The following is a 26,607-nucleotide window of genomic DNA, read 5'->3' on the forward strand; positions in this document are numbered from 1 at the left end:
CCCTCACCACACCGGCCCCCCAACTGTTCCACACTTGATTCCTTTCCCAAAGTAGACCCACAACTCGAAGTTGTAACAGAATTCTCCCCTGATTAGATGCAAGGTGAAATTAACTCCCGGATTTTAATTTCTTAAGAATGAAATATTTATAAACAAACAATATCCTCTGTCCCACAGTAACTCAAGTCTGCTCTTCCAGAAGATCAGAAAGCCTACGTACGCTGAAAATTATACATAAAGCACGCCTGTGCAGCAATCATCCATTCGGCCCTGGTTTCACAGAAGATGGCGATGTTGGTCTTTGGTTTCTGACCCAACATCTGTAAGCCATTTCCAAAATTAAGAGCTCTAACGAAGACATCTTCATAGGAGAGCCAATTATAGTGTCCGAGAATAACCTGATAAACAAAAAACATATAAATACCTTTTAATGTAACCAAAATATTGTTTTCTAGAAAGAAGCCAAGAGTTGCTCCAAGTTCTAGGACAAACCAGAGTTACGTCTGCATGTAATTTAACTATTTCTTTCTAACAAAAGTTAGACAGTGAGTTTCAAGTGAAAAAAACCTGTTTTGAAAATTAGCTATTTTGTGACATTTTCTATGACAAATCGCATGCTAAATCCTTCACTGTAATGGCGGGGGGGGGGGGGGGGGTTATTTTCAAAAATCTTCAGAGTTTGACAGGATTTTAAAGATCAATTTTTTGACCAAAGGATCCTACATTATTAATTCACTTATAGATCATTAACTTAAACAATATAGATGTTAGCTTAAAATTTAGCCTAATGTCAAGTACTAAGGGTACCAATATTTTACTTTCCTTCTATTTATGAATTCCCAGATTTTAATATCAAATGATACAATATGATTCACAAACAGAAACTGGACAAACCCAAGATAATAGACATATTTATGGCTGTTCAATTTGAATTGCTGTATCCAACCAGGACTAGTCACATTATTCATCTAAGCCTTAAGTACCAACTGGCACCACTGGGCTTTCAACGTTTTATTTGTGTTTACCATAAGTACAGGTAACATTAAGTCTACGTTAGTAATAATCCTCTTGTAGAACTGGCTAACATTTTTGTTTAGGAATTTTCTCCAACTTATATCGTACCATAAATCCCCAATTACCTATAGATTGGATAAAAACCTCCTCACACTACAAATATATACATATAGTTCCCAAACATGGCTGTTTCACTAATACATCTCTCACACACCTTAAAACCATCTAACCACATTCATTTTCAAAAATGCATACATTTAAGACAGTTCTAGAAATAAGAGGCTGGGCGAAGATACAAAAAGGAAAAAAAGGGGGGGTAAATACTGCCCTCTAGTGTCCTATTCCATAATGTACTTAAGAAATAAATTCTTATTTTGATGGTTAAGGCAACTGGATTTAAAATACTTATTGAACTTTAGTGGTTCCAAACTCTCACCTTGCTCTGCACCCCCATGAAATGCTCAGCACGGGGAGCTCCAATGACTTCAAAAGGAGCTCTGTGGGGGTGAGAAGACAGATGAGAATTTGGCCAAAATGTGCACAAACTGGATTACAATTATTAAGAATTTTATACTCCAAAGATAAGCATGAGCTACCTCTTAGATTCCAGAATCTAAATGATGAGCTTTGTAAGTTTCAGAGAATGTGTGTGTTCTGAAAGGTATTATCTGTATAATCCAAGTATTTAAATCCATATAATGGGGCCACCATATGGCAAAGAAATCAAATCACAAATTTAACTGAAGTGTAACCATACTGAATTTCACTAAATTCTTTAAACCACTGAATCTTCTATCTTTCCCATCAAGATTCCATTTAAAGGCCCCCTACCCACCCTGCAATTTTGTCTTTTACTGGAAAAAATTTCCAATTCTAACTTTGTCCCTATGGTTAGCTCAAACCTGAGATTAAATTCATTTATTTACTCCCTGCCCACACTGCTAAAAAGAACACCCAACCTCATTCTATCCAGGATCATAGACCCAGCAATCCTATTATGCTTCCCTGCTGTATTCATTTTCACTCCCTCTGAAATGGCTACTTGAAACCTTCTCTCCACACTCAAATACCCTCTGCCCCACCCTCTCTCCCTCGCTTCTCCACTTCCAGCTGATGGTACGATCTCATAGATCACTGAGAAATTAGAAATGCAACAGGAATGACCTTATCTTCCTACCACCAAGTTTAACAGCCTACATACATCTGTGTCCTTGGTCTCTGCAGAATCTCATGGTATCACAATGGTTGAAGCACCCCTAGCAAAAGCCAAACTTACAAAGACTTTACTTCAAGGCGCTTCCCAAACTTCTATCTCCAACCTTAACCACCTCTACATGCATAGCCAAGTTCAAAAACCTTACCCTGGCCTACAAAGCCCTGGGACCTAGCCATTGCCAGCATCTCTGTGCTCATATCAAACCCTCTTCCCCTAACTCATTACTTCCTGTAAATGCTTTGTCCTTTCCGTCCTTCAAACAGGCTGGGCCAGGGAAGGAGCTAAGATGAGCCAAGATGGGTGCCATGGGCACCAAATTTAGAGAGGTGCTCGTTCTCAGGGTCAGAATACCTTCCTTCCATTTGGCACCCCAACTGCCTCACCCAACAGGCTGCATTCCAGTTTTAGAGTCAGTGAGTGCACTATCCCGTCCCACTACACGGAAGGTTCATTACACAGATCTTCACAGAGGTGGCTCTTCTGTTGTTCAGACCTCCACGAAGAGAGGCTAACCCTGATCTCCAATTAGCATTATGTCTTCACAGTAGATATTAAATCTTTAACTTACTACTTACTGTCGCTCTTCCTCCAATACAAATGTAAGAGCCCTGAGAAGGGTAACCTGTGTGTCCTGTTCATTATTGTCTCCCTAATGGCGTATAGTTGGCACTCAGTCATTATTTCCTATACGCATAGAATGAGCAGTGTTAATTAAACACAATTTCAATTCACTCTGGGCTTCAGAGAGTCTTCTGACCCCTGTCTTCTCTAGAAGCCTCATTTTTGAAAAAACTGCTTTTAAAAACATCCACATCCACCTGATCATTTCACCCCTCAAGCTACTTTTGTTCTGGCCACCCTTCCATTGTGCACATCCTTTGCCTGCCACCTCTCAACTATTCTTATCCATGGGGTGCCTGGTTGGCTCAGTCAGTTAAGCATCCGACTCCTGATTTCAGCCCAGGTCACGATCTCAGGGTTCATGAGATCGAGCCCCACGTCGGGCTCTGTGCTGACAGCTTGGAGCCTGCTTGGGATTCTCTCTCTCCTTCTCTGCCCCTCCCCCGCTCATCTACACACACCATATATTCTTATCCATGACCCCTGAGACACTAATCTGTTCAATTTTCCCGACTCTGAGTCAGGAAAAGGAATGACTAGTCTGGATAGGTAAACGTCTACCATGGAGCCTTTGAGCAGTTTCCTAATTTGTAAAGGTAGAGGGAAAGTTAAGATAGGCCCTATGGCTGCTTTCCTCGGGTGGTTTCCTCTCTCACATTTAATTGGCTTATCTTTATTCTGTGACAGGTGTGACATACACATGTGTAAATATCAGTGTTATCACTCAGACTACCACTGCCCAGAACAGAGAAACTTAATAATTGACTTTGTTCAGGAACATATTGATGATGCTAAGATGAGGGCCTCTTATCTCAAAAGATAACCTATAAAAATAAAGTGGAGGTAACATACAGAAAATTCTGTAAAATAAAAGCATACAATACTTAACTATACAGGACCCTGACAAATGACACAATCAAATAAAGATCAAGTTTTCCGGTAGCTAAGGGTTTGACCAGTTCAAGTACCAACTTTTCTTTTACTTTAGCCATTTAGAAGAGAAGTACTTCAAAACGAACACTTTCCTGCCTTCCTCGACAAAGTACACCTGGTTTCATTTAGCCCTACTCTGTGCGAATGAAGATCATGACAATTTATCGTGAAGGAGCCAGAGGGTGAAAATATCCAGCAGGTCTGGATGATGGGTGATGATCATGAGGAGAACGACGATGAGGAGGAGGGCGGCCAACCTTTGCCAGTGTTCACGCCGTGCAAAGCACGCTGCAGCAGCAGCTTGTAAGACTCTCACACTAACTCTTGAGACACAGTATTATTAGCCCTATTTTACCAATGAGAACACCGAGGCATAGAGAGAGTAAGCATAACTTGCTCAAAAATCACACAGCCGACGTAGGACCAGAATGCAAACCCGGACAGGCTCATTCCGGAATCTAAGGACTAAATTACAGCGCTCCGAGGATGCTACAGAAGGAGGCGGCTGTCACTGTGCAGGTTGAGAACGGTGGCCTGATTGACATTTGTAAAAGATCCTTTCAACTGCTGAGTGTGCGTGGGTTAGAGTAGGGGCAAGCGTGGAAGCAGAAGACCCGTAAAAAGGGGGATGGGGGAACTATTAAGGGGGGGGGGGAAAAATCAGACTCCTGGTTCTTTGGCTCGAGCCATTTGTTACCCGGCGGTGCCTCTCACAAACGGGCTGACCAGGAGAGAAACAAGCATGGAAAGGAAAGCCAAGGTTCTGGCTGGGGAGAGCACTCTAACAACCGAAACACGAACCCTGGCCAAGAGACTGCCCATTGTTTTTTCTATAAATTAGGATGTAAATGTCCTAACGGGTCAGAAAATAAATACGATACACATATGCAAATAGATTTATATATTTATATATATTCATATATATATATGAATGACTCTGGAATAAGCAATAACACAAAAGTAGGCACTGCGGAAGAGGCAAGCTAAGTCAATTTCCAAGAGCAGAAACGAGTATTTCTATGATCTTTTTGGATCAATTTACAAAGAATAGCCTAGCATAGTGAAATCTTCTCTTTCTAAGCACCATGATTATATGATCTCTTTTACTTTCTTCTAATGTGTGCAAAATACAGTGTTTCTGGTGGGTAGATTACGAAATGTCTGAGCTGGCTTCATGCTCCTTTTTATTTCACTGTAAAATTATTTTTTTTCTTTGCAACTTTGTTCTATTTCAGGTCCATGTATTTTAAAGACGCTCTGGAAATCAATCCTTCACTGTTCTTAATTTCCAAAGACCTTAGTACGATGCATTCGATGCATTCGCGGCCAGGAAGGCTGGTGTTGGGAGAGGCTGACACAGGTCCCAGGTGCTCAGAGCCCCACCGTAGTTTCATACAGCCAGAGGAGACTTCTGGAAAAGCTTGCCAAGCCTCAAGAACAGAGCAGCCTCTGCTTCTCTGCCTTTTTTCTCTTTGTGCCCCCCAGAGAGACCGGTCTTAGTGAAGCAGAAGGCCACACTACCATGGGCATAATCAGAGTAGAATCATCACCACTGACTTCTCTGCTTATCTTTCCTCGGGAGCTCAAAACTGACTTAGGATATGATGGAAACAAAGCTTCAGAGTTCTGGGTATCTTTATTTGAAATAAAGGTCTGGGTATCTTTGTTTCAACTATATCAGATACATTCTAGGGTTAATCCCCAAAGCTCAGCCCCCAAAACAAGAAGGAAGGAAACGTTGACATACTGCTACATCACTGGCTGGCTTTCCCAATTCAAGATTACTGTCAAACAGGGAAACTACTGAATGACGGTACATTTCATTACAAACACGTCTGCGCTCTAGTTGGGAAGCATTCCGAGCAGAAGCCACATTACCCTAAGCAACTCCACTCTTACATCTACCTAAACACCTGTTGTGAAATGTCCCCCTTTTACTGTCAGAGCAGAGGCTGCTTCTACTGCAATACAGTGAGTGTAAACAAGAAAACAAAACGTGAAAAAAAACCCAGCATGTTTATAACACCCAGTTGAGATACCCACAGTCCAATGTTAGAGTTACAACACAGACCGAGAAAACCAGAGTCTTAGCTAATCAGTGGTGTGGCACTTTCTTCTTGAGTAAGGCTAACAGAAAACATTGGATTCGTTTACTACACACGAAACCTAAAAATTAATTTTTTCCCAATTAGCCTCATTTCAAATATGACATTTTCTATATCAGAGTTTATTTATATAGAGCCCTCCCGAAAAAGTCCAATGAATCACAAATGCCAATCGCATGGCAGACAGACTTGACAGTAACATGATACAGACAGAGAAGGCAGCTGACTACAAGTGTTTTCCTTTTCAACCCTCCTATCTGAGTTCAAATATTTCTGTTGAGTAAATGAGGACAACAAAGACACCGCAGGCAGGACAGGGAGGAAAAGGCTACACACACACACACACACACACACACACACACACACACACACACACACACGACAGGGAAAAACTTTCCTTGCATCCGTTGTGTTATCTGGCCACGTTGAAGGAGAAACTTCGATAGCTCCAGGATTTTATTTTGTCCTAATTACACTGATACCTGAAGTAAGAAGGAATCTCACGTCTACCATACTGATTTCCTGTTCACATACTTGGAAGCTAGTTTGCTACTGTGAGGACTGAAAAATAGTGCCAGTCTTATAAAATGCCTATAACACATGTGCAATTCTGGAGAAAAAAATTAACCCTCCTGCTAAAGGAGGACTTCTGTTACACATGCCGAGATTAAAAACAAGAGAACCAATCTTTGAATTCAAATAGCATTAGATCAACAAACAAACAAAAGGAATGTTTTTAAGAGAAGGCAGAGGAGTGGAAAACTTTAGCACCTAAGAAAGTGGAAGTGTTTTTGGTACCCTGTATAACTACCAGATCTCTCAAAGACAAAATCGAGGATGGTATTTCATAAAAAGTAAATATGGCAACTAAATATCAGATACCATTATGATAAAATGTTTTATAAGTTAAAATCTATAGGCTAGAAGAATAAACAAACATAGGTAACTTTATGATTTCCGTTTCAAGAAATGTGCTATTAACTCCAGATAGACCTTAAGTGAACTTAATAGAAAACAATTCATCTAAGTCAGCAGAAGAGAGAATATGCCTTAAAAGTAGAGTGACCCTATCATTTCCCCAAGCCACTACACCGTTAACGTGACAGGCAAAGCAAGATAAAACAAGGACGGCTCCAGGCAAAACAAGATAAAAGATCACTCTGCTTAGAGGGGATGAACACTTACAGGTTCTGTTGTCTAGACTTAAAATCATGTTTTAATTTCTAGGAGTTACTGATGTTAACTTGCTTGCCACCTCCTTCATGTTTAGAAGAAAAGGACTACAGAATTTGTATGGATAAGTGCCGAAATTAACAGGCTGGTAAGTTAAGGAACATCCCAGGAGAAGCTCTGAGTATTTCATTCCGTGGTGTGATTATTTGAACTCTCCCCCAAACCTGAGAGGTTCCTTCGTGACTAACAGAAAAAAAAAGCAGCTGGAGTCAGGATGTAGATGGAAAAAAGAGTAAGAGGAAAGAACAACTTCACCTACATACGTACTAAACATACAACCTGACCAAATTATCAAACAGCTACAGATCATCTTACTGCTTCTAAAAAAATTGTGTATCTTGGGGCGCCTGGGTGACTCAGTTGGTTAAACAGCCGACTCTTAGTTTCAGCTCTCATGGGTTTGTGAGATCGAGCCCTGTTGTTGGGCTCTGCACTGATGGTGGTGATAAGCCTGCTTGGGATATTCTCTCTCACGCTCTTTCTCCCTCTCCCTGCCCCTCTCCTGCTTTCGTGTGCTCTCTCTCTCAAAATAAACTTTAAAACAATAAAAAAAATTATCTTCAGTTTTTACCTACTGGAACTTTAAGAACTGCTTATAAGAAAGTCATGTGTCGGGGCACCTGGGTGGCTCAGTGGGTTAAGCGTCTGACTTCAGCTCAGATCATGATCTCACGGTTCCGTTTGTGAGTTCAAGCCCAGCGTTGGGCTTCACATTCTCTCTCTCTCAAAAATAAACATTAAAAAAAAAAAAAAATCCTGTATCCAAGTTCAAAACCAGCATTTTCGTGCCCTTTCTGTACTCCCTACCCTTCAGAGTGTTGCACTGCTTGGTGATATGTACTGTATTCATTCATATAATTTTGTCCACCAAATTCTCAAGACAATAGTACTAATGCAGTCTAGGGCATTTACCCCAGATGCCACAAGCTATCTACACACATGTGTTTATATGTGCACACACATTCAATTTATCCTCTCGACAAGTCTGAGAGCTGGCATTTACGAAGTATGGAGCAGGTTCTAATCTTCACTTTACTACTTGCTAACTGAAATGTCCCCGTGTACATTCTCCATCTGTGCCTCTGTGCTGTCATGTGTAAAATAACAAGGATAACACTAACTCATATGGCTATTTTAAGTCTTAAATAACTTGATATATGCAAAACACTTAAAAATAGCCTGACTCCTACGAAATGCTAATAAATATCAGCAATAATCATTATCTTCACGTTACAGATAAAGAAACTGAGGCCGATTTGTTAAATAACTTTTACAAAGTCACACAGCTAGTTAAGTGGCAAAGCTGAGATCCAAACCCATAGTGTGGATCTGGAATCCAGGTTCTTAACCACTATCTTTATATTTTCTTTAAGGATATCTTATCCTGTTTCAAATCAACAATGGCAGGCTTGTCTATATTTATGGAAATTTTTTCTTTTTCTAATTTTTTTTTAATGTTTATTTTTGAAAGAGTCAGCACAGAGCCTGATGCAGGACTCGAACTCACGGGCCATGAAATCATGACCTGAGCCGAAGTCAGACGCTCAACCAACTGAGACACCCAGGCGTCCCAGAGAAAATTCTTTACAAAACATGCAATTGCCACTGTCAAAGTACCAAGACATAAAGCACCCAACAGAACCTACATTAAAATCAGAAACAGCAGGCCCCATATCCCAAAACCCAGAACCATCTCAAGCACACACAAGTGCTTGTGTAACTACCCAGGAATATGGTTTCAGACCCAAAACTGCTCTAGACATTCTATTCCAAGCCACGTTAGACATTCAGGCTCAGTGGGCAGTCTCAATGGTTTGTGAAAACTCAGACCAATCTGTGCAAGAGAGTACAGAAGGAGATCAGGGCACAGTCAGGTCCCCTTCCCACCCTGTTCCTCCCGCCACATCAGCAACGTCCAAGAGAAGCAGGCTGTACCTGTCCCCTGCCGCCATTTCTACAAGCACACTTTACTCAGAGGAAAAACAAAAGGCAATGAAAGATCACCTTACCTTTTTAAAAATTTTTCCATTTGGTTGTACTTCATCTTCCTCATTTAAAATTTCACGTGTCCCCAAGAGTCTTTTGTCCTTAAATTTGTTTTTTGCATACATAAAGACTTTATCTAGTGTATCACATCCAGGGTATAATACGGAGGCCAAACCATCCAAGCTGTTAACAGATCTGTATGCAGACTCAGGTTTTGAATTCACAGGCTTTGCTTTAATTCGGTTTGATTTTTCTTGTCTTGTCTCAAACAGAAAATAATATGGAATGTACGTTATAACAGTATAAAGTGATATTATAAAATGTATGAAATACAAAAGAATGGGGTTGATGGTCTGTTTTAGCTTCATGGTAGATGGTTTTGAAGATACGTGGTTATTCATAAGTGCTCAAAAAGTAGAATTAACAGATTTCCATAAGAATCTAGAAGGAAGAGAAAGAAAGGTATTAGTTCAAAATCATTTTTAAGTAACTTTAAAGAAAAATCCTTCATATTAGGTGGGCAAATGGAGATATTTTTTTCCAAGCAAGCAGCAGCAAGTATTGGCCTCCAGCAATGTCCTGTCCACCCTGATATGGCACAGGTGAGTGTCTTCCAAGTGTCTTGTATCTCTTTCCACATCATTCTATAAACAGGTGGCTTTTCCAACCTAACCCCAAGTGGTGAAGAAGGAGCAAGCCAGAAGACCTACATCAGAATCCACAGCGAAAACGTGCCGATTTCCTCTTCCTGGCAATCTCCTCACTTCCCCAGGGAACGCAACGGCATACACCATTTCCTCCCTCGTGGCTCGGCAACCACTATTAAATAATCGCTGCATTCTTTCCCAGTGGGCCCCATTCCCTCTCTCTAGGCAGCAACAAGCAGCTGGAGTTGGCAAACAACACAGAATCCACTTCCTGCGTGGTATTTTCCAATTTAGGCAGGTTGGATGGTGAAGCAAGGAGGCTGTAAACCTTGGTCTTTATACTTATATCATCAGATTTGTTGACAATCTACTATGTGTCGGATACTGTCCTAAGTACAGGAAATACAACAGTGAACCTCCTCTCACGGAGTCCACGCGGTCGCTGGGAGCAGCGGACGAACAAATATACGTATGCAGGCCAAGTGTCGGCAAATCCCTGGAGGAAAAATGAGCCAGGGAAGGGAAACACGAGGTGAATGGGCAAGGCTGGAGAGACGCTCTATGAGGGGCCCACAAGAGCCGCTCGGGCTGTGGCAGAGTCCCTCTCTAAGGAAGGCGGTAAGGCCTTCTCAGAACAAAGGAAGGCAACGTGCAACGTGGCCCAATCAACTTCTCTACACATATGCATAGCTCTGACACGACTCTGTAACTTGGACTATGTCCAATCGGACTATACGTGTCACCATATATGGGACACAAAGAAGTAGAAATTGCATAAAAGGCTACAACCCGTTGTACTTGGGGCTCAGTTTTTCAGGTACGAACCCACTGAGCCCGTGCCGGCACGACGAACCAAGTTGCTTCCCGGACAAAGAAAGCCTCGGTGTCCCGTTTCTCTGTAGGAGAACCCTGTTCTAGGGCCAGTGATATCCGAGCAGAGGCTTACAAGGAAGAGAGAGAGTGGGCCACATGCCTATCGGAGGGAAACTGAGCACTCGAGAGGAGACACTCCTCTGTGTGGTAGGTAGGTAACAACATCATTTTTGAAGAAACGAAACTGAAGCAAACTACTAATGACTCCATCCAGCTTCAAACCCAGGGGTTATGATTTCTAGCATGCTCAGCTCCTCTCCCCAACTCCATGCTGTAGAAATTCTATTCCAGGCAAATGTGGCCAGGAAACGCGAGGAAGCTCTACTGCGGGCACAGCCGGCCAAGAACGCTGGGCACCAGTTACCCTTGCCTCAGCCTGTCGATAACGTCCAGACAGAGAGCAAAGCTCCAGAGAAGACCAGTGGCGACAGCCGCAGCCCAGCACCTCACTCCCAGAGCACAGGCCAGGCTGCTGTCCCTGCCCCTGGCTCTGGAGCAATGGCACACGGGTTCCGCTCAGGCCAAAGCAGGCTGTGAGGACGGAGAGCCCCTTAGCAAGCCCCAAGCGGGCTGACTTTCGTCAGAACAGAGAACAGGGAGCTCAGGCCTAGTGGCGCTGAGGAAAACAATGGAGACCTTGGTGAGGAGCGATTCGGCCGAGGCTGGTAGTTCCAGGAGAGCAAGGAAGGAGTAAATAGAAGTTTCATGGAATCAGGGAAAAGAGAACCTAAGAAGAGCCCTTCGGGAGTCAGGACAGCTCAAAGAGTGGCCTCAAACACAGCCCCTTTACAAAGGCCGTATAATTTGACTGGATCACACGGTGAGGCAATTTATGGCCCAGGGCTCTGTCCAATACAATAAGGCAATCAGCTAGCTATCAGCGGAGAATAACTGCTGGGCGTGAACTTGGCAGAAGTTTAACAAGGAGATCAGAGAAAGAAAATAGTTAAAGAGCGTCCTACTAAAACCATGCCGTCATCCCCTAAAGAGGGCACTTCAAGGGCACTCGGTGTGCTCCCAAGGCGGGGGTGGGGGGTGGAAACTGCAGTGAAATAAGCCAGCCAAGTCACTAAACAAATAGGCAAGCCAGCAGCACAACAGCAAGAAGCCAGGGGAAAGGGGGAGGGGAGTCAGCATTCAGAAATGCTGAAATGTGCAGCTTACAGCAAAAAATTATGGGGCATACAAACAGACAGCAAAGGAAGACCCAAACACAGTGGGAGAAAGCAGGCAACAGAAACTGTCCACAAGAGGGCCCAAATGTCAGACTCAGACAAGACATCAAAGCAGCGATCATAAACACGTTCAAAGAACTAAGGGAAAAAATTAAAAGTCCAGAGATGCCTGGCTGGCTTGGTCAACAGAGCAAACAACTCTTGATCTCAGGGTTGTGGGTTCAAGTCCCACGCTGGGTACAGAGATTACTTAAAAAATAAAACCCTAAAGGGGTGCCTGGGTGGCGCAGTCAGTTAAGCGTCCGACTTTGGCTCAGGGCATGATCTCACAGTCCGTGGGTTTGAGCCCCGTGTCGGGCTCTGTGCTGACAGCTCAGAGCCTGGAGCCTGCTTCAGATTCTGTGTCTCCCTCTCTCTGCCCCTCCCCAGCTCACACTCTGTCTCTCTCTCTCCCTCTCTCTCTCTCAAAAATAAAAACATTAAAAAAATATTTTTAAATAAATAAAACCTTCAAAAATAAAGTAGATGTCCAACTCTGCAATTTTACAAGATAAAGAACACCTCCAAATTTGCCCACGCAAAGCTGGTGAGAAGCCACGACCCTCAAATAGTCCCCAGGCTCTGTTCACCGTTCCACACTGTTTTCTTTGACAAGTCATCTGGAGGAAGAGTCCAGAGAATCTAGATTTATGCCATTAATGGGGACCCATTGAAAGTCTCTATTTAGGAAAATAGCACAATAAAAAATAAACGGTCCTGGGGTACCTGGGAGACTCAGTTAAGCTTCTCACTCCTGATTTTGGCTCAGGTCTTGATCTTACAGTTCATGAGATCGAGCCCCGTGTCATGTCGGGCTCTGTGCTGACAATGTGGAGCCTGCTTTGGATTCTCTCTCTCTCTCTCTCTCTCTCTCTCTCTCTCTCTCTCAAAATAAATAAACATTTAAAAACAAAACAAAAAGACAAATAGTCCTACTACTTCCAGGACATCAGAGCTGCAAAGAATAAAATGTATCTCAATAATCCAGGGGAAGGATGTTACCTAAGTATTCTCCCTGAAATTTTATTTCACATGTCTGTGTTTTGAATTAAAAAATAACACTGTAATAAAAAAAATCTTATCTGCAGATAATGACTGTATGATGACTGTACAGAAAATCCTAACTAATCCATTAAAAAACTAATAGAACTAGTAAGCAGCTCAGCGAAAGTCACAGGGTGGACGATGAATATATACAGATCAATTGTATTTCTATACAGTAGCAATGAACAATCAGAAAATTAGGTTAAAGCAATTATATTTATCAGAAATAATACTTTGGATAAGATATAACAAGAAGTTTACTATGAAAACTAGAAAACACTGTTTAAAGATATTAAAAGCCTAAATAAATGGAAAAACATCTGCTATATATGCACTGTAAGACTTACTACTGTTAAAATGACAATTCTCCAAACTGGCGCACAGATTCAACACAATCCTTATCAAAATCTCTACTGGCTTTGATACGGAATCTTTCAAGGTAAAATTTGCATGGAAATTCAAAGTAGCCGGAACGGCCAAAACAACCTTGAGAAAGAACAACGCTGGAGGGGTCACACATCTCAATTCCAAAACTCAGCACAAAGCAATAGTGATCAAGACAGCGTAGTACCACTAGCAAAGGGATTGAGGGGTGGGGGGGTAGAGATTTTTAAAGAGAGGTGCTTTAAATAAGCACCGGAAGCAGCAGGGGTTCCAGTGGAGCAGGGTGGGGGTGAGGAGACAGGGGCAGGGCATTAAGGTCGAGTCCTTAGGTCCTTTAAGGCTGAGAAGAAACTTCATGGGCGTTCCACTGTACACTGCATTCCAGTGTTTTAGAAAATTAGTTAACCACGGGGCACCTACGTGGCTCGGTCGGTTCAGCGTCTGACTTCGGCTTAGGTCACGATCTCACAGTTTGTGGGTTCGAGTCCCACGTCGGGCTCTGCGCTGACAGCTACAGCTCAGGGCCTGGAGCCTGCTTCGGATTCTGTCTCCCTCCCTCTCTACCCCTCCCCCGTTCATGCTTGATCTTTCTCTCTCTCTCTCCCTCTCTCTCCCTCCATCTCTCTCTCTCTCTCAAAAATGAAGAAACATTAAAAAAATTATTAAAAAAAGGAAGAAAATCGGCTGTCAGCTAAAGGCAGCAGAAACATGAGGCGAGGCGATCAGATGAACCAGAGTTGAAAATAATCCTCGGCTCCCGGGAGCAGGGTGACTAACGTGTGTGACGGGAAGCCAGCAGCTAGGACTCCCAGCTCCCAATTGCCCAACTGCCCAGAGGGTGGCAGCAGCCACTGTTCCTCCAGGCCTTCCCAACAACTGAAATCTTTCTTAACACAGTGCAGGTGGATCAGAATCCTAGCGAGGAAAGTCCCGAACGAGAGGAGCTGCAGTGAAAGAAGGGAAATGGCTCGGGTGACTTCAAGTGAGACAGAGACACGAGAAGTAGCTGGTCAGCAGCTGGATGGCTGGTGGGAAGGAGACGAATGCAAGTCTTGACACTAAGGAGTTTAAGATGCCTGTGAGTCATCCAAACATAGAAACTATGGGAGTTAAGAGGGATCAGAGCTGGAAGCACACCTTTTAGAGCCATAATCAGATGGAGGAGGACAAGGTAGGAAATCTCCGAGATCAAGTTCAAGGACAGAAAACTCTGTAAGGAAACCAAAGCCAAGACTGAAGAGCAAAATCCCACTGGCGAGACCAATAAAAGCAGTACCTGGAGAGGGCAGGACCGTGAAAGCCAAGGGTTGGGAGAGCCGAGGAGGAAGCGTTCAGTAGCATCACACGCAGCCTACATGCACCAGCCACATGCAATTAAGACATTTAATTTTTCTAAAATGTTTTAGACAAACAAGGTAAAGTAACGAACCTTTGGCCAACTGCATCCTATTTGCTGAAGGGGCTGTGGAAAATCTAGAACTAGGAAAGCAGTCACAGGTACCCTCTTATGTTGCCTCGTCTTAGAATGAGTATCACCTTTCAGAAAACAAACCCGAACAATAAAATCTGTTCATTTCCTTCACAACTTTTAGATTTCCAATCCACTTTAAGAAGGCCTCATCCATCCCAGGGTTAAACTACTGTCCTCCTGTATTTTTTCCAGGATTTACATAATTTTTACATTTAGACCTTTCATCATTATGGAGTTTGTTTTTCCACATTGTACAAGGGAGAAAGCCAACTTGTTCTTTCAGATGAATTACCTGAACCGCTTATTAAATCAACCCCACTTTTCTCAATGACCAAAACGTCATCTTCAACAGTGAGTTCTTGTTCACAACTGGATCTGTGTCTAGACATTATTCTGCTCCTTGGACCTGTCTACTGCTTTGTCATGCCTCCAAATACAGTAGATTTACAACAGTGATTCTCAACTGTGATACATGGACCAATCATACCAGAATTGCTTAGAGCGTATTTAAACAGAAGGCTCCTCAGACAGGTCTTCCCATTCTTTCCTCCCTGCCCTAGAAGTTGAAAACTCTACTGGCAGACTCACTTTTAAACAACCACCATGTAAGTTTTATGTGCACTGTTTGAGAACTACTATTTTAAATATCTAGTAAGACTCACACTCTGCATGTGCTTCAAAACTTTCTTATCAATTCTTACAGATTTACTCTTCTACATAAATTTTAAAGATTTAACATTTGTCTGGTGAAACTATTTGAAAATCAAAAGGAAAAAACACATGACAAAATATACAAAGAGCTGTTACAAATTAAAAAGAAAAAAGAGTCAAGCATCGTAGAGGAAAACGAAAGAAAAGATGCATACAGGTGTGAAGGTCACTGTTGACCTTGAAAATAGCTGTGTTAAGGATCAAAGCCCAACTGGAGAGAGTTTAGGAAAGAAGAGGAGGAGCACTTTAAAGGGCACTTTAAAGAGGAACAGAGAAGTGGATACTAGGACAGGACAAAGCAGACTCTTTTGTTTTAAAGATAAGACATAGTTATAGCTTGTCTTCATGCTGAGGGCTATGACCCAGTAGAGGAAGAAGAAGATTAAGCAGAACAGAGAATGAGACACAGCACACAAGTGGAAGAGGTTGGCCTTACGGAGCAACAGGGGCACAGATGCATGTGGGCGGTACCAGGAGCTAGTAGAAGGTTCTTTTCTGAGCGCTTCTATCTTCTCAGAGTAATAGGAAGCACAATCACTGGCTGAAAGGGAGGAAGAAAGAAGGGTACTAGAAAATTGAGAAAGGGGCACCCAAGTGGCTCAGTCAGTTAAGCATCCGACTCTTGATTTTGGCCGGGGTCATGATCTCGCGGTTCATGGGTTCGAGCCCAGTGTTGGGCTCTGCACTGACAGCACGGAGCCTGCTTGGGACTGACTGACTCTCTCTCTCTCTCTCTCTCTCTCTCTCTCTCTCTCTCCGTCCTTCTCCCTCCTCTCAAAATAAAGAAACTTAAAATTAAGGAGAAGTAAAGTATCAAATAATCCTCTAGGAGAACAGGAAAATAGACGGAGCAGGAGCCAGTAGGCTCCCTCGGCAGCGCCTAAAGCCCGCCTGAGGTCTGAGTCCTGATGTAAAGAGAGACCCACCCAGCTGTTGTGTGCTTCCCAGCCAAGTTCGGCTGGTGGAGCACAAACGTGAATCAGACAGAGAGCTGCATTAACCCAGGAGAGGGTTTTACCAGCAAGTCCCAGAACAAAACGTGGGGAAGGGGAGGAAGACAAGGGAATGAAGCCTATTTCCAAGGCAGTGGCTACCATGACTAATCAGGGAGTTTTCAGCCGAGGGAAGGATAGCCCCTAAGGAGGTAAAGGGTTTGTGAAAAAGAGACAGGATCAAGGCAATCAGGTCCTGCGTTGGGTTACAGAACTGTTGGCGTTGAGGTACTAAAGGAGAGCAAGATGGAACTGTCTTACTAAAAGGAGGTGATGGTCTGAATCGAATGCTTGAAACCGACAGTGTGGAAGGCATACAGTTATTGTTCATGAAGAGGACTAGGTTGTGATAACAAAGGGACAGCAAAGGCAGAGTATGAGATCATTTAAGGACAGGAGGTCAAGAAATTCAACTGGGAAGACATTGAAACCACTAAGAATCATGACAGGATAGAAGCAGAGTCACAGCTTGATGTTCAAGTATTTCAGGAATAGGGGGACAGATGACTGCAACAAGAAGGAACAGTAAGCAGTACAATTTAAAGGCAAAGCTTGGAGGACATGCCACTATCACTTCAGAGGCAAAAAACTGTGTTAAAGTAACCAGATTAGGCCCAAGATGGAGTCACTCAGGCTAAACCCAAGCTCAGGCTAAGCCCCAAGTCAGCAACCCAAAACTTAAGCTTCCACCGTTAGCTCACAGAGAAATGGAAGACTTGGGTCAACCAGTCGGCGCTTGCCCCCTCAGCAAGTTACCTGAACTGGCTCCAAGACGTTCCTTTGCTCCACATGAGAAAAGGAACCCTGCCTTAAACAATCAGCAAATGCCCAGTATACCTTCCGTATTTCTGCTCCCTTTGATCTATAGAAACCTCACCTTTCAGAGCTCTTCGGAGCTCCTTTCTATCTACTCATTGGATGCTGCCTGATGAATGAATTACTGTATCAGTAAATTGTTGGTGGAAAATTTTCTCTAAACAACTGAAAACAAAATGATCTAAATCAGTCAAAGAAAAAGCTGAAGAACATATACATCCGCAGTATGAACGATGAGGCAGCCATTAAAACTAGTTATATGTACTTGCAGTCGACCTGAAGGGACTTCCATGCACCTTGCTAGTTCTTAAAAGAAGGTATATACGGGCCTGCATGGTTTACGTCTGACAACAGTATGGACAGGTCAAGGTTTTTAAGCGATTATTTATAAATTTTAAAGGAAGCTATTTGGGGTCAAAGTACATTAATTTCCCACCATAAAGAATATAAAACTTCCATCTTTACTACACTCCCAGAACTGCTAATTAAAATAACAAGCTGACTCAAGTTTAACAACATTAAAAGAAAATGACCCATCAAATACAATCTTTTTTTTTTTTTAGCAAATACAATCGTAAAATGAGATTGTTACATCAAAAGAAGGTATTCACTCACATCTTGCATCACTTTAGCAGTTAGTTGCTTTAAATCATCCTAACGATCAAGTTTAAGAAAATTCCTTCTCTGTGTGGCTTCTACCACTTGAGAGGAAGAACACAGGAGACCTGGGGAGGGTGGAGGTGGAGGTGGAGGTGGAGGTGGAGGTGGAGGTGGAGGTGGAGGTGGAGGTGGAGGTGGAGGTGGAGGTGGAGGAGGAGGAGGAGGAGGAGGAGGAGGAAGGGCATATAGGATTTTGTGTGACTGTCAGAAAGCTGAGGACAAAGCAGCTGGGGTTCTGAAAATAACTGTGCATCAGGTAATGGAGATTAACACCCACCTACAAAATCACCCTCAAATAATACACTCAGGAGACATATGAATTCTGATGTTAAGATAAAATTTGGGGGCGCCTGGGTGGCTCAGACGGTTAAGTGTCCGACTCTTGATTTTGGTTCAGGTCACCATCTCACCACTTGTGGGATCAAGGCCCACGCCAGGCTCCAGGCACACAGCACAGAGCCTGCTTGGGATTCTCTCTCTTCCTCTCTCTTTCTCAAAATAAATAATAAAATAAACTTTAAAAAAAAGGTAAAATCTTATGTTTTAAATTGTTAAGGAATATTATCATAGTCCTACAACCTGTATTAACTCCCCAATTTTCTTTAAAAGCCAAAAAAAAAAAAAAAAAAAAGCTACAGGTCATATGAAAAGCTTCCACAGACACCATGTGCTTTAGTAATAGGAAAAAACCTGTAAATGCCTGTATTGTGGGGGAAGGGAAAACCAGTAAGTAGGTTGCCACAGGGATCATGTTCATACGCACATATTAAATGGCTTTGCCTGCTTAGATCTGGTTGCATCTGCCTACAGAGACTTCAAGAACCTCTGAGGCACAGGAGAGAGAGGGCACAGTAGTATCTCAAGCCATTCATCTCCATGCGCCGCAGGACTGACCCAACGGAAATGGGAGTCTGGCTCAGAATCCACGACTTCTACAGTGTTCGCGGGAGGGAAGCGGCCAGCAACACCATTACATTACTCCGCTAATACAGCGCGTCTGTCCGCTCACTACCACCTCCCTCCCAAACACCACCTGCAAGCTCCAACTCCCAGAGCAGGGGCAGAAGCCCAACACTTAGAAATTCTCCTACAAATCCACTGGGAGCAGAGAGAACACCCCAGGAAAGAGGGGAGGCGACGAGACAATGCTCCAGAGGGGTATCTTGATTCTCCACAATTTCTTGGTTAATCCTGCCCATTACCCAATCTTATTTCCACCCGGATTTTCCTTATAGCCAACAACACCCAAACATGCATCGACACTCCAGAAATATTTATATCTGGAAAAAAAAATACAGCTTAGCATGTTATCTCTAAGACAGTATATAAATAAGGGGATTGTACACCAATGGATATCAAGGTATCTGTATTTGCTGGCGTGAAATATGCCTTGAATTTTTCACCAAACTTGAAATAAATGAGCAATTCTGAGTACCAATAACGCAAGCACCGTGTGGGGAGCTTTATATCATCTCACTGAATTGTTACAAAAACCCAATTTCAAACAGATCGTGCCCAAAGGCACTTACAACTAACAGATGAAGTAGAATTTTAACCTGTATGTTTGACTCCCACCCAAGCTTTTTAATTCCTCCACACTCCCTGAACTCTAGGCTTAATACTTTATTGTTAAAAACAAAACAGGGACGGGGCGCCTCGGTCACTCAGTCAGTTAAGCATCTCTAGATTTCCACTCAGGTCCTGATCTCGAGGTTCCTGAGATCAAGCCCCAAGTGGGGCTCTGTATGCTGTCTGCTTGGGATTCTCTCTCTCCCAATCTCTCTGCCCCTCCTCCACTCATGCTCGCGCGCGTTCTCTCACTCTCTCTCTCAAAATAAATACACTTAAAAACTAATAATAATAAAAGGAAAAAAAGTGGAGTCCTTCACTACTTTAGAGACACTCCTTTGCACAAAAATCACATTTTACATAAACCAAAAAAGTCCCTGAAAAATTATCTAAACTATTTGTTTTGAAATAAGAAACTGGGTCAAGAAGGGCAGAAAGAAAGATTTCCTTCCCAGAATGAGGCTCTAAGGAGTTGTAATGAGAAATGCAACCAGCAATGACTTGCTCTCAGGAAAAAGTTTCTTTAGAGGCAGGACCCTGGCTCTGATGAGGACGCTTGCTTCTCTGCTTCCCCAGGCTAAAACCGTAATAGAAATAATATGACAAAATGCATCTCTGGCTCAGGAGAATGTGTTGTTGTTGTTGTTGTTTTTAACATTTTTTTCCTCAAAGCTTCTGCCATTTAATTTTATTTTTTTTTATTTAATGTTTTATTTATTTTTGAGAGAGACAGAGCACGAGCAGGGGAGTGGCAGAGAGAGGGAGGAAGACACAGAATCAGAAGCAGGCTCCAGGCTCTGAGTTGTCAGTGCAGGGCCTGACACGGGGCTCGAACCCACAGACTGCGAGATCATGACCTGAGCCGAAATCAGACAGACATCCAACCTACTGAGCCACCCAGGTGCCCCTCACCCTTCCTTTTAATGAAAGAAACACAAAGGATTTCTCCTAAAACTTCCAATATTAATACAGTGATTAATAACTTGGAAAATTTCAACTCTGACTCCACAGTTGTTACTGGTCTATGGATTATTAGATTGTATGCCTGAAAAATCGAGGCCATTAATCCATTTAAGTACTCCCTTAATACAACAAATAAACAAGTGAAGAAATTCTGTACCAGGAAGTCTACTAAAAGCATTATTAGAGGTTTGAGTCATATTTTCATCTGAATTAGATTAACTTCCAAATTCACAACTAGAAAGTTTTATGAGGAAATAAGAATTGTGTCCTTTTCTTTTTAAGACAACTACTAAGCTTGTGTTTATTCTAACCACAGGAAATGAAATTCTGGCCCTGAAGAAACTGGAAGGGAGAGGGGTAAGGAGGAAGAAATGGGAGGGAAGGGGAAAAGGGAAGAAAGAGGGAGAGAGGGAGGAAAATTCAGCAAGTCTTTGCCATAAACATATTTACATTAAAAATTAAGGGGCGCCTGGGTGGCGCAGTCGGTTAAGCGTCCGACTTCAGCCAGGTCACGATCTCGCGGTCCGTGAGTTCGAGCCCCGCGTCAGGCTCTGGGCTGATGGCTCGGAGCCTGGAGCCTGTTTCCGATTCTGTGTCTCCCTCTCTCTCTGCCCCTCCCCCGTTCATGCTCTGTCTCTCTCTATCCCAAAAATAAATAAAAAACGTTGAAAAAAAAAAAAAAAAAATTAAAAAGCAGCTGACCAGAGTCAACTAACTTTACATAATCTTCAGTTATTCACTGTAATTTTTAAGCTTTTTCAATCCTTTTATCATAATAGTTGAAATAACAGTAGGCCTCAAATATTCTCTTTGAACCACAAATATAGTCCCCTGACTCCCCTAACTGGCTAAGACACATTTTTTTTTCAATCTACTTTTATCCTATCTTCCTTTTCTAACGTCTGAGCCAGATGTTTTTTAAAAAAAGAGAAGTGCTGAACCTTGAATGAATCAAATAGGAAATAGAAATTAGGCAAAGGAACTTATTATACCTTTCTCAGCTTGATATAGAACGGGGGTTTCAAACACACACACACACACACACACACACACACACACACACACAACACACACATACACAAGTATACTAGTCCCAGCTCTGCCACCACTTACCATGACACCCTGTCCAAGTCAACAAATTGTAATTTTCTCACCATAAATGTTGATGGGATTCAAATAAATCTACTGTAAGACTAAACTGTACTGATGCTAAGGGCTCCCAAATCAATTTCAGAGCAGTGACAACCATCAAACATTGAAGATGTAGGAGGAGCCCAATCCTATTTCTGTCTTCTACATAAGGTACTCTTCCCCCTTGGGGGGGGGGGGGTGGGTAGAGCAAGAGTTCCCTTGCTTTAAAAAAAAAAAAAAAAAAAAAAGGCAAGACCACTCAAGTTTTCTAAGGTCTATTTCCAAAATTCTAATTTTTTCCAATCAGATCAGACTATCTCCATGGTGGACAAATGAAGAGGTCCAAGAAGCGAGTAAGGAAAGCCTTTACTTCCTTCTCATTTTGAATCACGTGAATGCACTATCTTAACAACAGCAATTTTTAACATAGTCTAGAGGCAATATGGGCAGTCTGTGAGAATGTGCCCGTGTTTGACAGGCTGATCCAGCAAAGATGGCATAAGGCTCGATCCGTCTCGGCCAAATTTCCTCCCAAGTGAAGAACCACTTCAAACCAACCAACACACACACACACACACACACACACACACACGCGCGCGTTTCGACGCATTGAGCACAATACGGTTCCATATATTCATCCTGAACTCTGGCATCTCTAGCCACAAAGTTAAAAGAACAAGAGTCAAATACTACCAGATGCTACATTTATTTAAGCAAATAAATGTATAAAACCTAAGGTCTACACAAAAAAGCAGCTAAGTGATCTTTTTACACATCAGAACATCCCTTTACTCTTACTTAAGGCTGTCAGATTTAACAAATAAAAACAGAAGACAGCCGGTTAAATTTGAATTTCAGAAAAACAATGAACAAATTTTAGTGTACATATGTCTCATGCAGGATCTGGATCATGTAGTAAAAATTCAGTCGAGGGCGCCTGGGTGGCTCAGTTGGTTGAACATCCGACTCTTGATTTTGGCTCAAGGCATAATTTCACACACAGATCATGGGTTCAAGCCCCATGTCGGGCTCTGCACTAACAGTGCAAGAGCCTGCTTGGAATTCGCTCTCCCTCCCTCATTTATGCACACACACACTCACTCTCTCTCTCTCTCTCTCTCTCTCAACAATAATAAACTTTAAAAAAAATTTTTTTGTTTTTTATCTGAAATTCAGATTTAACTGAGTGCCTTCTTCTGTTTTATCTGACAACTGTACTCCCACCCCCAGGTGACCACAAAGTGTGACAATTAATTAGGATGACCAACCACTCTGAGGTGCCCAGACTTTGGGGTTTCCCAGGACACAGGACTGTCAGTGCTAAAACTGGGAAAGTTTGGGGGTCCCTAGGTGGCTCAGTAAGTTAAGCATCCAACTCTTGATTTTGGCTCAGGTCATGATCTCTGATCTTGAGGTTCATGAGATCAAGCCCCAAGTCAGGCTCTGTGCTGGCAGTTTGGATTCTCTCTCTCTCCCTCTCACTCTGCCCCTCCCTGACTTGTACATACCCATGCACATTCACTCTCTCTTTCAAAAATAAATAAACTTTAGAATATAAATAAAAAATATGGGGTGCATGGGTGGCTCAGTCAATTAAGTGTCCAACTTTGGCTCAGGTCATGATCTCAAAGTTTGTGGGTTCGAGCCCCACATCGGCCTAAATGCTGCCATCTCACAGCCTGGACCCTGCTTCGGATTCTGTGTCTTCCCCTCTCTGTCCCTCCCACATTCATACTCTGTCTCTCTCTTTCTCTCTCTTTCCCTGCCTACCTCTCAAAAATAAACATAAAAGGGGCGCCTGGGCGGCTCAGTCGGTTAAGCGTCCGACTTCAGCTCGGGTCACGATCTCGCGGTCCATGAGTTCGAGCCCCGCGTCGGGCTCTGGGCTGACGGCTCGGAGCCTGGAGCCTGCTTCGGATTCTGTGTCTCCCTCTCTCTCTGTCCCTCCCCCGTTCATGCTCTGTCTCTCTCAGTCTCAAAAATAAATAAAACATTAAAAAAATAAAATAAAATAAAATAAACATAAAAAATTGTTTTAATAAAAAATGAATAAAACCAGGAAAGTTTTAGGCAAACCTGGACAAGCTGGTCACTCTACAATTAACCATCTCAAGGAATAAGCGAACAAATTATAGCCTCAATTGCACCACTAGTTAAGTTTGATCTTTTGTTTATGAAACAACTTTTCTATACTTCATTTTCCTATATGTGTCATCACTTGGATAAAATGGAATGCAGCAAATAAAAAAGGACTTTGGAAAATGCAAAGGCATTATAAATGCCACTTATTAGTATAGTTGGTTTGGGTTCTCTTTATGCAGAGTTTCAAAGCAGACCATTACTTGGTTTTACTGTGCTGACAGCTCAGAGCCTGGAGCCCGCTTCAGATTCTGGGTCTCCCAACTCTCTCTGCCCCTCCCAGCTCATACTCTATCTCTCTCAAAAATAAACGTTAAGAAAATTTTGTTTAATAAAGAAAAGAAAACAAACAAAAACGAACATTTTTTCTCATGTCTAGTACTCCACGTGAAGTGTAAATATCCTTGGACACAGAACTACTGGGTCCCACTCTGTGGATCCCACTCCAGTTCCAAAGGTAAAGAATACACATAGAATATAATTCAGGGCCAACTCGGTTTAGCCAACTCAACTCTTCTGGCCTCCGTACATCTATAAAAGATGATCCTCAACAAACTTCCCTGTCAGGATTTTTAGAGTCTCCTGTCTACCCTTAACAACCTCATGCCAGAACTCAGCAATACATAGGAGAGTACTCAGAAGTGGTTCTGTTGTTCCTTCATCAATCTTGTCACGTGACAATCCCCAACCACCCTCCAGCCAGACAGCTTACACACACACACACACACACACACACACACACACACACACACAAGCTCAGGGTTCTGAATCATTTTGCCTCAACTTCCTCATCTAAGGGAAAACCTATTCCTACTGTGCTTTCTATTCGTCTTCCAAGCCATGTAACTCCCCTCTAATGATTGTACCCAGAAGAGGTAATCTGAGATTCTCTCTATAGAAGTACACCTTGTTGTATCAGATAATTTTGTTCACGGTTGATGCAGTGAAGGGAAATGGGGAGAATGGCATGTTCAGTCATCCTTATATTATCCACATGTCAGGGCAGAGAACTTAAACCCTGGAGCCCTACTTCACAGCACTGTTTTGACAAATTCATCAGTGTGTCCTAAACAGCCAAGAATTAAATGCCCGGACCATATTAGAACAATATTAAATAGGACCATGTACTCCTTTGAGTGCTAATTCCTTACTTATTCCAATTATCTCCAAAATGGTTAATGAGAGCCACCTATATAAATATTTCAGGAGACCCTAAACTATTAGATTATATAATAACATCAGCTCGGCTGGTCGGTACTTGAGGGTCTTAGCAATTTCAACCCAATCCAGCTAAGCATTTCACTGAGTATTACATTAACCTAAATCTGAGCGAGTGGATTGGTTGCTGGTTCAGTTAACAACTTCACTTTTGAACTTAACTATTTTCTTCGCTACAATAAGAATAGAACACAAAATTAAAGAAAATTCAAAAGCCAGAGGCTAAATAGTTGCAAACATGTGAAATATGTCGGCAAAAGCAAATGTGCATAAAATCAGCAAAATAAAGTATGCGTGTTTGAGAAGAGGCAGCTCAGGAAAGTTTAGCCTTTGAGAATGTCAAGACATTAAAGTGTCAAAATTAAGATTTTCAAGATAATTTTAATCTACACTAAGTCTACCCAATCTATACATTTTAATTTCAAAGATTTATAAATGATTCAGTAAGATTCTTTACCTATTTGCTTATCTTTTCCTTCATTCCCCTCAACCCAAAAGCCCTTACCTTGCCATATCAGTTAAAAACAAACTTAAGAAAAAGCAAATAATACTAAGAAGAAACCTATAAGTCGTGGAAATATGGAACTACAGGATAAATAACCTGCATTACACCAACCAACATGAGATCAACTTCATTATTTGTACTATCTAAACATTAAAGAGCTAAGAATAAGGTTTAAATATGCAATACTTCCTATAGTCAATACTTAGTTTTCACTATATTTCATTTTATTCATATGATCTCATTCTATGTTTCCTTTTTTAGCTCTTTACATAAATGTTCTTCTTCCTATAAACCGCCTATTTTACCCCTAAGGAAGCTTTTCTCAAACAAGAAGTTTCAAAATTAAAGCTATGAAGATAAAGAGTAGTCTTCCCTCTCCTCCATTCGCCAGTGTGCCCAGCTTTCTGGCCTCTGCAGCTTTTCCACACGTGGTCAAAACCTAAACTGTTGTTTTAAAAATAGAAGGCACGTGGGAATGCAAGCTGGTGCAGCCACTCTGGAAAACAGTATGGAGGCTCCTCAAAAAACTAAAAATAGAACGACCCTGCGACCCAGCAGTTGCACTACTGGGCATTTATCCACGGGATACAGCTGTGCTGTTTCGAAGGGACACATGCACCCCCCCTCATGTTTACAGCAGCACTATTAACAGTAGCCAGAGTATGCAAAGAGCCCAAATGTCCACCGATGGTTGAATGGATAAAGAAGACGTGGTGTGTATATATACAATGGAGTATTACTCGGCAATCCAAAAGAATGCAATCTTGCCATTGGCAACTCCGTGGATGGAACTGGAAGTATTATGCTAATTGAAATTAGTCAGTCAGAGAAAGACAAAAATCATATGACTTCACTCCTATGAGGACTTTAAGAGACAAAACAGATGAACATAAGCGAAGGGAAACAAGAATAATATACAAACAGGGAGGGGGACAAACCAGAAGAGACTCTTAAATACGGAGAACACACTGAGGGTTGCTGGAGGGGTTGTGGGAGGGGGGATGGGCTAAATGGGGAAGGGGCACTAAGGAATCTACTCCTGAAATCATTGGCACACTAGATGCTAACTAATTTAGATGCAAATTTAAAAAAAATAAAAAATAAAACAACAACAAAAATAGAAGGCACAAGAGAAAGGAATCTACCTTCAACCGTTAAGAGA

At 42.2% G+C, this 26,607-nt stretch overlaps 2 protein-coding genes across 4 annotated transcripts in view; both read right to left on the bottom strand.

Annotated features, from left to right (window-relative positions):
- Window positions 1-26,607, bottom strand: part of MOGAT1 (monoacylglycerol O-acyltransferase 1) — a 290,439-nt gene that overhangs the window by 94,016 nt on the left and 169,816 nt on the right. The window lies entirely within an intron of this gene.
- ACSL3 (acyl-CoA synthetase long chain family member 3) overlaps window positions 1-26,607 on the bottom strand; it is a 73,824-nt gene that overhangs the window by 24,506 nt on the left and 22,711 nt on the right. For 2 of the 3 annotated variants that reach the window (XM_060623830.2, XM_060623829.2), the window contains 2 exons: window positions 9,132-9,549; window positions 221-398 (listed from right to left, as the gene is read on the bottom strand). In XM_060623830.2, coding sequence (XP_060479813.1) covers window positions 221-398; window positions 9,132-9,509 — 556 coding nt within the window. In that variant the 5' untranslated portion in view covers window positions 9,510-9,549. Of the gene's footprint in view, window positions 1-220; window positions 399-9,131; window positions 9,550-15,888; window positions 15,994-26,607 lie in introns of all 3 variants that reach the window. The other variant, XM_081796339.1, reaches the window with a different exon arrangement.

This window comes from Panthera onca, chromosome C1 (genome assembly GCF_046562875.1).
Source record: "Panthera onca isolate mPanOnc1 chromosome C1, mPanOnc1 haplotype 2, whole genome shotgun sequence".
NCBI classification, from domain to species: Eukaryota; Metazoa; Chordata; class Mammalia; order Carnivora; family Felidae; genus Panthera; species Panthera onca.